The 13,149-nt window shown below is 39.1% G+C and overlaps 1 protein-coding gene across 1 annotated transcript in view; it reads left to right on the top strand.

The window, feature by feature from the left end:
• si:ch211-186j3.6 (neural-cadherin) overlaps window positions 1-13,149 on the top strand; it is a 361,416-nt gene that overhangs the window by 219,763 nt on the left and 128,504 nt on the right. The window contains exons 17-18 of the mRNA XM_036584289.1: window positions 4,619-4,902; window positions 5,868-7,491. Coding sequence (XP_036440182.1) covers window positions 4,619-4,902; window positions 5,868-7,491 — 1,908 coding nt within the window. The remainder of the gene's footprint in view (window positions 1-4,618; window positions 4,903-5,867; window positions 7,492-13,149) is intronic.

Here is a 13,149-nt window from a genome sequence, read left to right as displayed (position 1 = left end):
ACTTCTCTGGGCACGAGCTCATCAGAAATGGATGGATGCACTGTGGAAACGTGTCTCAGGGTCAGATTTTTTGGTTATTTATGAAAATAATGGATGTCGTGTTCTCTGGGCTAAAAAGGTAAATACCATCCAGATTGTTACCAATGTAAAGTTCAATAGTCATCATCTGTCAAGATATGGGTGGTGTGAGTGGACAACCTAAAAGGCCTATCTGAAGAGTCACGCAACTGGAGAATGACAAAAAATATAGGCTTTCAAAACTGGATATGTTGGTGTCTTCAATCCCTGAACATTTATTAAGTGCTGTTAAAAGGAAAAGTGATGTTGCGCTGGGGCAAACATGCTCCTGTCCCAGCTTTTTTAATAAAGTGTTGCAGGCATCAAATTTCAAATGAGCATATATTTATTAAAAACTATTAAGTATGAGATATTTACAAGAAAATATTTTTATACTTTTTGTTCCAGAATGGAGGTAATTAATTAATGTTTTTTGTTTTTCCCATAACTCTGTTATTAAATTAACAATGCTGCTGGATCTCTGTGTGCAACGTTGTGAATCTGTGTTGAGCTATAAGTGAGGTGTGAAAAAGGAGTGATGAGGAATCCCCTGCTGTGAAAACAGTTCACACCTGTCCACAAAGACAACCATGCCAAGATAATACGAGCACCTGCAGCTTTCTTTATATCAAAAACCAAGTACTACTGCCAGCTGGAAGAAGAACAGCTGCCTGCAAATAAAATTTTATGAGTGAAACAGAGATCCTGTTCCTGAACTAAAACAGGTTCTGTTTACATGAGGGCACTCTTTTCTTTCAGAGCAGGTTTTTTTGTTCTATGACTCATATCAGCATGATTAGATGCTTCACAATTCACAATGAAGCTGTGTAGTCAGCTACAGTACAGTACTGTGCAAAAGTCTTTGACATTTGAAAACTAAGTATAGTAATTGTTTGCTTAGAAAAGCACTAATATTAGAATAAATACAAATTTTGTCAACACAGTAAGTAATGATTTTACGTATGTGTTCAGTTAACCCTTTTTAAACCTTTAGTGGCAGCCCAGTATTAACCCCTTAAAATCTCAGGCTTATTACCTACTAAGGCTTATTATTCAGTAACTACAGGGACTTCAATGCAATCTGGTGGAGCTGTTCTTAGGTTATAGAATTATGAGGCCCACTGGCGGCTCTTGACCATTTAAGGTGTTAACAGTTGTTATTACCCAATACATGATTTGACTAATTACTGCTTCATTAAGTTAAATCAGGTGTGCTGGTGATATAATTTAACAAATCCATGTGATGGCTGGGGGTGATAATATACTCTTTTGTATATCACCAGCAGAAACATTTGTACTGCTAAAATAAATGGTTTTAAATAATGTGCTTAGGTGCCAAAGACTTTTGCGCAACACTGATGAAGCAACGCAAGTAATTAAATTCTTATTCAGTCAGTATTATGTCATTCTAAGACTTTATAATGCATTACACTACTTCATTACATGAAAAATAATTACGTTATTATAATGCTATAAAAAACTGAAGGACCGGTGTCCAGCACCGAGAGAGTCCCTCAGATCAACATCCCTGCTGTAACCTATTACTTTGTACCTACTATGAAACTAATATGTAAGTATGAGTATGAGGAAGTGTTGGCCTACATACAGGCAGTGTTGGGGAAGTTACTTAGGCAAAAGGAATCCATTACAAATTACTAATCTCTTAAACTGTATTGGGATTACTTTAGTGTGTCAACTGGAAAGTACTTTATTTGGAAAGAAATAACCATGCAGTCAAAAGTTGTAGTATCACATGCATGCAAATTACATACAAGGATAATCTATATAGAGGAAATTCATGTTTTTAAGACACTGTGTATAATTAATTTTGGACTGTTAGAAACATGTGAGTAATACAAGTAACAAAATTCTGATGTCACTTTACTTAAGAGACACATACTGGGGCCTAATTTTTTGTTCACTAAAGCTCACATAAGACGGATTTATTTATAGTGGCCCGTACTAGTAATCGCTAATAGTTGCAGTAATAGAAAATCGCTAATAGTTGCATTATTAGTTGTAAAAAATGTGCAGTAAACAATTCAAGACATTGTTAGGCAAATAATTGAGCATAAATTAATCAGGTTATACACTAATAAGATATGAAATTAAGTTTCACATCTTATTAATGTATAACTGCCAACATTTTATTCCTATAGATTCTGTGTAGCATATAGATAGCATTTTAATTACATGCCTAATGTCCTAAACTGATCTTTACTTTAGATATTAAACATGTTTAGCACTTTTTAGTCTCTAATTATAGAGGACTAAAACTCTGCTTTAGAATGTGTAACACATCTTAAACTATTAATGATTCATCAAACTCCTGTTTACCCTAAAGCTATAAAAAGTCATGCAAAGTTATGCAATCTAGAACCTGAAGGAAAAAATGCCAGTTATGCACAAAACATATGGTAATTCATGCTGAATAATTTGTATAATATGTTGACAAATTGTTTGATGTACATCATTAAAACTAATAATGCAATTCCAGTGATTTTCACGTACGTACAGGTCATAATGAATAAAGCTTAATGTATAGTTAATCAATCATTTTTTTAAACAAAGAACAATACCTTATTTAAGTCTGAATGAGGCTTCTTTATTATAAATTATTACCAAAAGTCAGCAACTGTAATGTGATTACAAACATTTAAACTGTAATGTGTTGCACTACTTAGTTACATGAAAAATTAATTATATCACTGTAACTGTAATGAGTTACTTTGTACTGCATCACCCCAACAGTGCATACACGCCCTTAGGGTTCAAGAGGTTAAGACTACTGTGAAAGCGCTAACTGCTAAAGTGCTAATGTTATAGCACTTTTACAGCATTTATCGGAGTTGCCCAGGGCAACAGCGAGGTGGAGAATTGCTCCTCGTCTGTTGTGTTCTACTGTATTATCCCTCTATCAGCAGAGAAACTGAAAAAACCTGAGAAATCTGAGGAACCCTAATGGGGACTGGGGGGGGTGCAACTTGCTCTGGAGTATGTTTTTTTTTACGCTGTTTGTTTATCCACTTTGTTTGTTTATGCCATCTCTCTGCGTACTCAGAGCGTTCCACAGGGAGTCGATCTCTGCCGAGTGTAAATCTAACGTACAAAACACAAACTGATTCATTCATGCGCCTTTTTCGCCGATTTCATTAATGTTGCGAAGGCTGTAAGATTAAGTATTCCTCCTCTTATTCTAGTCTTCTCCTTTTCATGCTTGGAGTTGCCATCCTCTTGAGAGATTTCGGCTTCTCCCTTATTCGCTGAGGTCGGTAGGGCTGCGTTCTTGTTGAGGCTTTCCATTTTTCCTTTGTCATAGTTTAATTGGAAGGAAAGCTAAGCCGCCAATAGCTCGATTGACTTCATTAATTCCAAGTTACGTTTTTCAGATTTGCGGGACAAGGGTGGCTTTGAGTGGAGGAGAAAATAAGACAACGTGCAAGATCTGCAACTGTAGGCACACTTTTAGAAGTAGGTAGTTTGCAGATAGAAGGAATAATACGACAAAAACACTTTTTTCCGTTAGATGTGTTGAAAGGCCCCATTATAGCAGTAAGCAATAACAACACAGTGACGGCTGCCACTTTCTATGCTGCGCAGAAGGGGCTCTAGAGGCTTGGTATGCAGACCTGCACCATGTGCCTCGCCCATGTTGTTTGTTAGCTGTTGTTTGGTGTTAGTGTTGTTAATTAGCCTTTTCTGCTAGTGTTATTAATAATCACTTCTCATATCAGAAATCATGGCCTCTTTTGGTCTCCTTCTTTGCCAAGATGCTACATACTTTATATCTGCCCTAAAGGTTAGCAAAGGCTGATCATGATATTTAAAGAAGATCTCAAAAAGCAGGAGTTAAGCCATAAGACAATAGGAACATATCCTCCTATTGGACAATCAAATCACAGATTTGACTTTGGGCTTAAGTCCATATCATAGAAAACTAGATGTTCCTCTCTTTTTCAAATCACCAAGTTAATGTGGTGTGTAAAATGTCAAAATGTGCCATTGACTCCCACTTCATACAGTCCATAAGCTGCTTCATACACAAACTAAGCTGCATGTTTTGAAATAATTTTTTTGTGTCACAAAAACCGATGTATTTACATATGTCTGCTATTCAGCATAGAGCAGTTTAGCTCCTCCCATTTACATTGAGGCTTTGATCAGTGTTTCAGGCTGGACTGTCGTCTGATTAAGCCACAATGCAGGGCAGCCAATCAGAACAGATATTATTTACATATAGTCTTGTGCAAAGGTTTACGCAAATAACGTGTTTTGTTGATTTTCTAAGTTGCACAGAAGTCATTTGACCAGGGTTGATCAAACTTTTGCATATGACTGTGTCAGTCTTAAAAGCACAGTAACGAAAACATACAGTTTAATAGTAAGAGATAAAAAAGGTCATATAAATTGAATCGTGGTTGTTATGTTTGGTACATAAAATGACACAAATATTATATGTGGATCCCAGGAAAGGTAAAAAGTTGTTTAGCTAATTGTGAAAATCCGCTTTAAGAAATATCCTTCTGAAATAGACTTTTGTTCTTTTTTGTTGTTTTTGCAGGTGCCAACGCTAAGTTGCGCTACCAGATCACGTCAGGCAACACGGGCGGTGTTTTTGACGTGGAGCCGGAGGTGGGGACCATTTTCGTCGCCCAGCCGCTGGACTATGAGCAGACTAAACGCTACAAGCTTCATGTTCTGGCCTCAGATGGGAAGTGGGAAGACTACACTGCTGTGGTGGTCAATGTGGTGAATAAGAATGATGAGGCACCAGTGTTCTCGGTCAATGAGTACTATGGCAGCGTGACGGAGGAGCTGGACGGTTCTCCGGTGTTCGTACTGCAGGTGAGATGCAGCCCACCAAAGTGTCTTTGAGGTTAATGCGAGATGTCAGGTGTCTAGCGATGCTCCGCTTTTACCATTTTGGTCTATAAAAGATTAGGAGAAAATGCTTTCACGTTCCATTATGAATACTAAACACCAATTGCTAGAAGCTGACTATTAGCATTATGCAAATTGCATCATGCTTTTAGGCTAGGTGACTGCATTCATTTTTAGATCACAACCTCCTGATTTTTCCATCATCTGCATAAAGTCAAACAAAAGGCAACATCGCAACAGCACAAAACTAGGTCAAATCATGCCTTCATAACACTTTTTACTACTGGGAGCTTGTGGTGAATAAGTCCCATTTCCCTGAATTCATGGACTTTTACAGAGTTTCAGTCACCTCCTGCCTTGAAAATTGGCGTGTAATTAATTTTGAATGAGCAGGGAAATGAATCATGCTACAGGGTACTCAGATTTTAAATGGTTACACAAGTACTTATCATGGCAAGGACTTGTATTAGTCTCAAAATCTGGTTGAATGGATTGATTGATTTCGGCCACAGTTGTTTTCTTCACATATTTTAAAGTGTTTTTTTATGCTTTTTAAAATAATTATGTGATTCTAGAGTCTTTTGAGTATGTTCTCGCTGAAGCTGTTTTTTGAAAAGCCTGGATTGCAGTCGATGACATCATGCTCTTTGTCCAAGCTGTGCTATGGAAATGCATACTTACTTACTTTTGTCTATTAGTTTCTGAGTGGAAGTCTTAAGCTGAATTATGCCTTGTTTTGAGCTGCAAGTTGCTCCCTGCTGGAGTTTATCTGAGAATGTTCATATCTGGGAAAAACGCATGTTTAACCATAGGTCAATCACGCGTGACTCCAAGTCTGTACGCTTCAATAATTCAAGAAAAATGTAGCTGGTGTCAGTGTAGCAAAAAAAGAAAAAGGAAGCCCTAACATATTCCCTTTGATGTTGAAGGTAACAGCCTCTGACCCAGATAAGGATGCTGACCAGGAAGCCCTACGCTACTCTCTGCATGGTCAGGGAGCTGAGAGCGAGTTCATCATCGACGAGGTGACAGGGAAGATCTATGCCCAGAGGACTTTGGATCGAGAAGCACGGGCGGTCTGGCGTTTTGTGGTCTTAGCCACGGATGAGGGCGGCGAGGGGCTGACTGGATTCACAGACGTCATCATCAGCGTATGGGACATTAATGACAATGCACCTGTCTTTGCCTGTGCTCCAGACAGTTGTCATGGAGATGTGGCAGAAAATTCCCCTCCTGGCACATCTGTAATGGAGATGACTGCCACTGACTTGGATGATGCGGCCGTAGGACAGAACGCTGTTCTGGCCTATAGGATTCTAGGTAATGCTGCCCTCAATGGAGGCAACAGTGGAGTGGATATGTTCACCATCAACCCGGCCACAGGAACTGTCTCTGTGGCCATGGCTGGACTTGACCGGGAACAGACAGAGTCATATATATTGGTGGTGGAAGCCAGGGATGGAGGTGGCATGACTGGAACAGCGACTGCCACCATCCACGTGAAGGATGTTAATGACCATGCCCCTCGTTTCTTGGACCGTTCTTGTTCAGCAAGGATACCTGAGAGCAGTGAGCAAAATGCAGCTGTGCTTGAGCTGGCTGCTGAGGATGCAGATGCTGGGGAGAATGGTCAGTTGACTTTTAGTATAGTGGCTGGAGATCCAGAACAGAAGTTCTACATGGTGAGCCACCGGCAAGAGCAGCGAGGAACCTTGCGCCTCAAGAAGCGTCTGGATTATGAAAGGCCAGGGGAGCAGAGGTTCAATCTGACCATTAAAGTGGAGGACCTGGACTACTCCAGCTTGCTACACTGCACCTTAGAGATAGAAGACTGCAATGACCATGCTCCAGTCTTCATCCCTCACTTCCTGCAGCTCCCAGCCCTCAGAGAGGATGTCCCAGTTGGCACCAGTGTGGCCATGGTGGCCGCAAGTGACTCAGACTCAGGATTGAACCGGGAGATTACCTATAGCATAGCTGCAGAATCTGACCCACACAGCTTGTTCTCGGTGGATCAGAGTGGCCTGGTCACTGTGGCTAGTCAGCTGGACCGGGAGAAGGCCGCCCAGCATCACCTGGTCATCCTAGCAACTGATCACGGAACTCCACCACTGACTGGCACCGCCACTATCCAGTTGTCCCTGCTGGACGTGAATGACAATGGACCAGAGTTTGAGGCCGCCTACTCTCCAGTGGTCTGGGAGAATGTTCCAGGACCTCAGGTGGTCCGGCTCAACACAAGCTCCACATTACTCAGAGCGATTGACCGAGACTCTGTGGAGAACGGGTCACCATTCACTTTCTCTGTCCCTCTTGAGTACCGTTACAGCAGTGACTTTCACTTGCAGGATAATGAAAATGACACTGCCACCATTATGGCACTCAGGGCCTTTGACCGGGAGAGACAGAAGGAGTTCCTGCTGCCGGTCATCATGACAGATAGTGGAAAACCACCCAAAACAGTTACCAGCACGCTCACCATCACCATTGGTGACAAGAATGACCATGCACACCTTGCTGGAGAGAAGAAAATATACATCAACAGTCACAGAGGTAAGATCCACAACGCTTAAAGCGTGTTAAGGTAATGCATAATTAATTGTTCTGCTCAGTGAGGTACTTAGAAGAAAAGACAAATTTACACAATTTTTCTTTACCCTACATGTGGTCAAGTTGAGATTCATGTTGAGCTGGTTATGAAACGTTGTGGGGATTTATTTTACAGAAAAGATTTGGGTGACCATTGACTTCTGTGTTGATTGTTGGAAGATGCCATACGCTGTCATGAAGTTACATGACAGATTATGTTCAATAATATAATGTATTAGTGATTATCATGACAGACACTATAATGTTTGATGTCATGTCAGCTTATGTCACATGATCATTTTTTAAGAAGTACACTCTAATTAGCTGTCATAATATCCACTATTGTGAGATCTGACATGACACTTACCAGTAATGATACTATTTTATTATTGCACAAAATCTGTCATGACAATTCATGACAGCGTATGACACCTACTAGGACATGTTTATGGCATGAAAATGTCGAAATCCAAAATTTCGATCACAGTTGTGACCGGTAGGGTTAAATGGGTTAGTTAAATGAGTTATTGTTAAATGGTTTGATGTCTAAATAAATAGGTGTGGTCAGCTTAAAGCAGAAATGATTGGAAATCTTTGAATCATAATTTTTCTACCATACCTTTATTGTCATTTCTACATCTCTAAAGTAATTTGTATACAAGCACTTTTCACAGATTTTTCAAATGGGTTTCTTAGATCCACTTTATAATGACGGGAGCAGTTTGTGTCTTCTGGAAGCTGAAATCTCTAAAGCATTGACCATACAAAGTAACTTTTGTCTTTCAGTGAAACATTTATGTCTACAGAGGAAAAAGTGTGAGCATGTCTTCGTTGTTATGAGGACTTCAGAAGCACTTTTCGCTGTTTGTTACTTTCTCCTGGTCTTTGGGGTATGCTCCTGCTCGTTTCTCTGAGAATTCTTTGGGAAGGTGGATGTAGCTGGAGCTCTCAGGCGAGCTAGGATGAAAGGCGGTATAATAATGCTGAAGCAACCACTGGCTGGTCTCAGTCTTACAGATGTAGCAGGGTTGTTTTTGCTCAAGAGCTTCTTGTGCTAAAAGCATAGCAACCATATCAAACTGCAAGTGGGTCCATTAAGGTATTTCAGGTCCAAACAGAAATTCGCTGTAGCAGCTTCTAGGAATAGTTCAGTGTTTGCTCACAACAAATGATTGAAGATGGAAAGATGGTAAAGGCTGCTATTTGCTAAACATTACAGACCAATGCTGTTTTCTTCAGTGCCATTCAGTATAGGTATAAATATGATGTTGGATTGTAAATGCATTAGTTGTCAAATAAATTTTGTTCTTGAAGGTTCTGAAGGTTCTTAAACGGCATGTGTCATGGAAAAAATACGTTTTCTTCAGTGAAATAAATAGTTTGATGAAGTAAGAAAACACTGCTAAAGTTTCAGAACATACTATTCACTCCCCAATCCATATGGTCCATATACGAAAGCTAGGCTAATTTTGAATTTAATATTTCTGTGATGTCACAAAAATCAACTCATGTACATATATCTGCCTACTCTACTACAGATGTTTAGCCCTGCCCATTCACACTGAAGTCATAAGAGTGTTTCAGTCTTGACTGCTTTTTGAATCAGCCAGCTAGACCTTATTTGCATAGATCAGTCTTAATCATGCAATAACAACAAAAAGCCTGTTTAATTCTTAGTGATAAAGTTGGGAAATGGTCATGTAAAAATGAATGATGGCTGTTTTGGTACATAAAAGCACACAAACTTTATAAGTGAAGCTCAGTAGGGAGAAAAAAAACACAAGAAGCCTACGTTTACGCAGCAGGTGGTCCAAATCTGATTTTTTCACCAAATCTGATGTTCACGAGATGTTTTAAATGTGGCCTATATGCGACATTAATCTGAACAGATCACACTCTTAAACTGACTCGCATGTGCAAAATGCTTCATGTTGCTCCACGTGGCTCATCCAGAGGTATCATGACTGCTAACGAATGCCAGTCACTCCCTGAGCTTTCAGTTTCCCCTTCGGCAGCGTCACAGGAGCGATTATGAAGCTTCATTGACTGACAGCTGGGCTCATCACTCAGAATGCTCTCCGTAAAAAGGGCACGTTATTCGGTCACGGTCACTTCTTTGGTTCGTGTCCTCAGATTCTTTAGACGTTGACTTTTATCTGTCCTTTAATGCTGCAGCCTCATTCATCTACGGCTGCATTCTGCCATTTCTTTTTCAGTTTTGGATAAGTCTTTTTTCATTTTTCATACAGAAACATCACCCCAAATGTTCATGAGGTCCCAGCAGTGCGAAATTATGATGAATGTTGAGTTGGATTGACATAAAAGTTGCATGAATTCCGATCTGGCTGTTTAGACCGAGTCGCGTTGCCACAGATCGGATGTGTTTCGGATTTCAGTACCACATATGAAAAGGTCTCAAATCGGAACTGAAATTGTGAGATTCAGTGTGGTTTTTTGTGGTTCACACTGCCACACAGATAACACATCTGTGTCACACATGAAGAAAAAGATCAGATTTGGGCCACTTTTACCTGCTGTGTGAACAAAGCTGAAGTGTGCGGGCTAAGATAGGGACGCTTTAATGTCATTTTGTTGCCTTTTTAGGAGATTTTTAACTGATCCATACAGATATATGTGTTGTCTATTTGTGTTTTCTTAATTACACTGCTGAAATAACCAGCAACATTAAACCCCCTTGGTTATTCATTAGCAGCTCCCATTAGTTACTTGTTGTTAGCTATGGTGATTATGAGCTTAAGGCAGTGGCAGAGTCAAAAGTTCTGGCAAACATGCACTGCACATGGCAGATACGGAACTGTCCAATAGCGAGCCTTGTTGTGCTACAAAGTGCCTCTGGCAGCTCCAGTTGAAAATACTTGGCAACCAATATGAACTCTTGGTTTAGTTTATTATGTGTATGTGAAACACAGTGCCCTGATTTAACCTGTGATTGTTCAACGTTTAGCTTTCCTCAGCATGATGATGCCCAATAGAACTTATATGCGTCTCTAGAGTGCACAGAACCTTGACAACCATATGCTATGAGGAGTGCACTTACAAAGCAATTTTCACCATAGCACTAAGCAAAATTGTTGGAGGCAAAACATATTTGAAAACCTTAATGAATTTGGCTTTCTTACGTCCCCTTGGATTCTTTCGAAATTTGCTTCTGTGCTGTGAGCTGCTGCTGGAACACTGTAGTTGTATCCACAGCATAGACATACAGATCCAAACCGAAACTTTAATAAAGTTTATAATAGCTTTTATCAGCATTCATTATCTAACTTGTTAGAAATTGGTGATATATTCCTTTTTATACTATGTTCCCTTTATTTGCACATTCAGTGTTGGTACATTGTGATTTTAGCTTTGTCATGGTGTCTGGCTTTTGCAGCTTCTCATCCATCCAGGTATAAAGGTAAAAGCAGGGCTTATCATAGATCTGTACCTGTCAACCAAATGGTTGTATTCATTTAGAAGTAAAATGAAAAAAAAAAAACGTTCTAGCTTGTATCTATTACTCTCAGAAGTTGGATAAAATGGACCGAATTTATACCTCCCTGACATGAACTCTAGCAGCCACAAAGTATATCTCCAAAATGGTAACTTTACAGGAGAAAGAAAAAACCTACTTTACTTTTAATGTAAGTCAGTGGAACCAGACTTTTTTTCCAAGTCATTTTGGGTCATTTCTTTTGGTCCATTGATCATGAAATTTACATATAATATGAAGGGCTAATTATTTCAAAAACTGAAAAACATCAAAAATGGAGATACAAGGTTTTGTTGCGACAACAGCGATATGGCAAATTGTGCATTGTTCCATGGTGTTAATTAGTTGTAGAAAGCATAGCTCACTCTATCATTATAATAAGCAAGTGAAAAACATATAATGAATTCCTATAATGGATTTGCTGCTTCCTCTACTGAAAAACTGTCCGAGTGCCCACCCAGCACAACACACTTGCTGCCTGGCTTGGATGAGGGGGTGTAATTGGTGGTTATAGGTGGTATACACTAGTGATGGGCATTCTGGGACTTTTTCAGCATGTCCTATCATGTCCCAAAGGGCTCTTTAGTCAATAGCACTAACAGTTTTTGCAAACTCAGCCCAATCCTCTGGTATTGTAACCTATTATTGTTTTATAATCTAAATTGCTAAACATCTTGCTCTACCTTATAATTAACCAAATAACATTATTTAGCTGCTGTCGGAACAAAACCATACCTCCAAAATGATCACCTTACAGGAGACGGAAAAAAAAACATACTGTACTTTTAACAGGCATTTTCAAATCATGTTACAAACTGAAAATTAAAATAAATATTGATAAATAAATACTATACATAAATAGATAATACACAGACATTCTGTGACAATTATAAAGGATGTTTAATGGGAGTTAAGTGTAGTTGCAACCAAGTACTAAAGTAAATATAAATAGTATGTATTGTTACATTTGAACAGCTATTATAGATGAAAGTATATGTATGAGATCTGTAAACTGAAATAAATTAAAATGCATATGCACACTGACTAGACCAAAGTGGAAAAGGTTCTTATTCAGAGGAATTATGGCATGGGATATACAGTGGTTATGTACATTATAATGTGCGTAATGTGTGCAAAAAGTGCAACTAATAGATTGTTCAGAAATTTTGTACGACTTTTTTCCCCTTTTTCCCTTTCATTCGATATGAGTTGTTGATAAACGTGTCAAAGTAATGTGTTCATTGATATTCAAGCTAGAGATATTTAATATATCTGTGAGTTCCGGATGTGTGCATTACCTTTTGTTTTACCTTGACAGCTTTTACAGCATGGCTAACATTTCACACCTAGAGAGGGAAAGCTGGTGTTTGCTATTTTGGTATTCCTTCAAATAGCTTACACATTCTAGGCTTTGATTGTTTTTTTTTTTTTACAATGCACCACCAACAGTTCTCAAACCTTTTTAGTCTAAGGCCCCCTTTGTGATTAGTAAGTGCCCATGGTGCCCCCCACCATCCCTTACTTCCTCCTGCCCCTTCTTGCTAGACTTGGCTGTATATCTAAAGTGTGAAGATATGCATACGAATCTTTACTGGATGCACTTCAAGTGAGCGTGTAATAGCATCTAATGATTTGAACTGTCTTCAGAAAAAGGGCTCTTCAACTCCAGTCAGCTTCCAACGTTTACTTAAAAGAGCCAGCTTAAAAGACGACTCATATGTGAACGACACATCACTGGTGTGCCCTCATTTTTTGGACAAAGTAAAGTTCTCTATTATGTATTAAATTATCTATTTTCAAAAGTCAAAGTGAATTAAATTCAGAAAGTCTGGCGTGGATCCAGTCATTGATATAGCAGTATAATATAGCAGTGTGTGGCAGAGGCCAGCGGTCTTCATCTTCCAGCATCTACAAAAAAGGGAAATATTAGTTTGGGGTTGTTTTATTGAAATATGGTGTTCAGTGAAAGGTAATAAGACCTGAAACTCAAGTGTGGTGAGCATCTTTGCCATTTTATCAAACTTCTTCTGGTTGTTTGAAAGGAATACATCTCCTATTGCATTGTTCAAGCCCTAAAAATCAGAAGCAGATGAATTTGGGCTTTTTACAGACATCAGTGTCTAAGCTTT

Source organism: Colossoma macropomum, unplaced genomic scaffold, assembly GCF_904425465.1.
Source record: "Colossoma macropomum unplaced genomic scaffold, Colossoma_macropomum, whole genome shotgun sequence".
In the NCBI taxonomy this organism is placed as follows: domain Eukaryota; kingdom Metazoa; phylum Chordata; class Actinopteri; order Characiformes; family Serrasalmidae; genus Colossoma; species Colossoma macropomum.
This window is presented reverse-complemented; position numbering and strand designations above follow the sequence as displayed.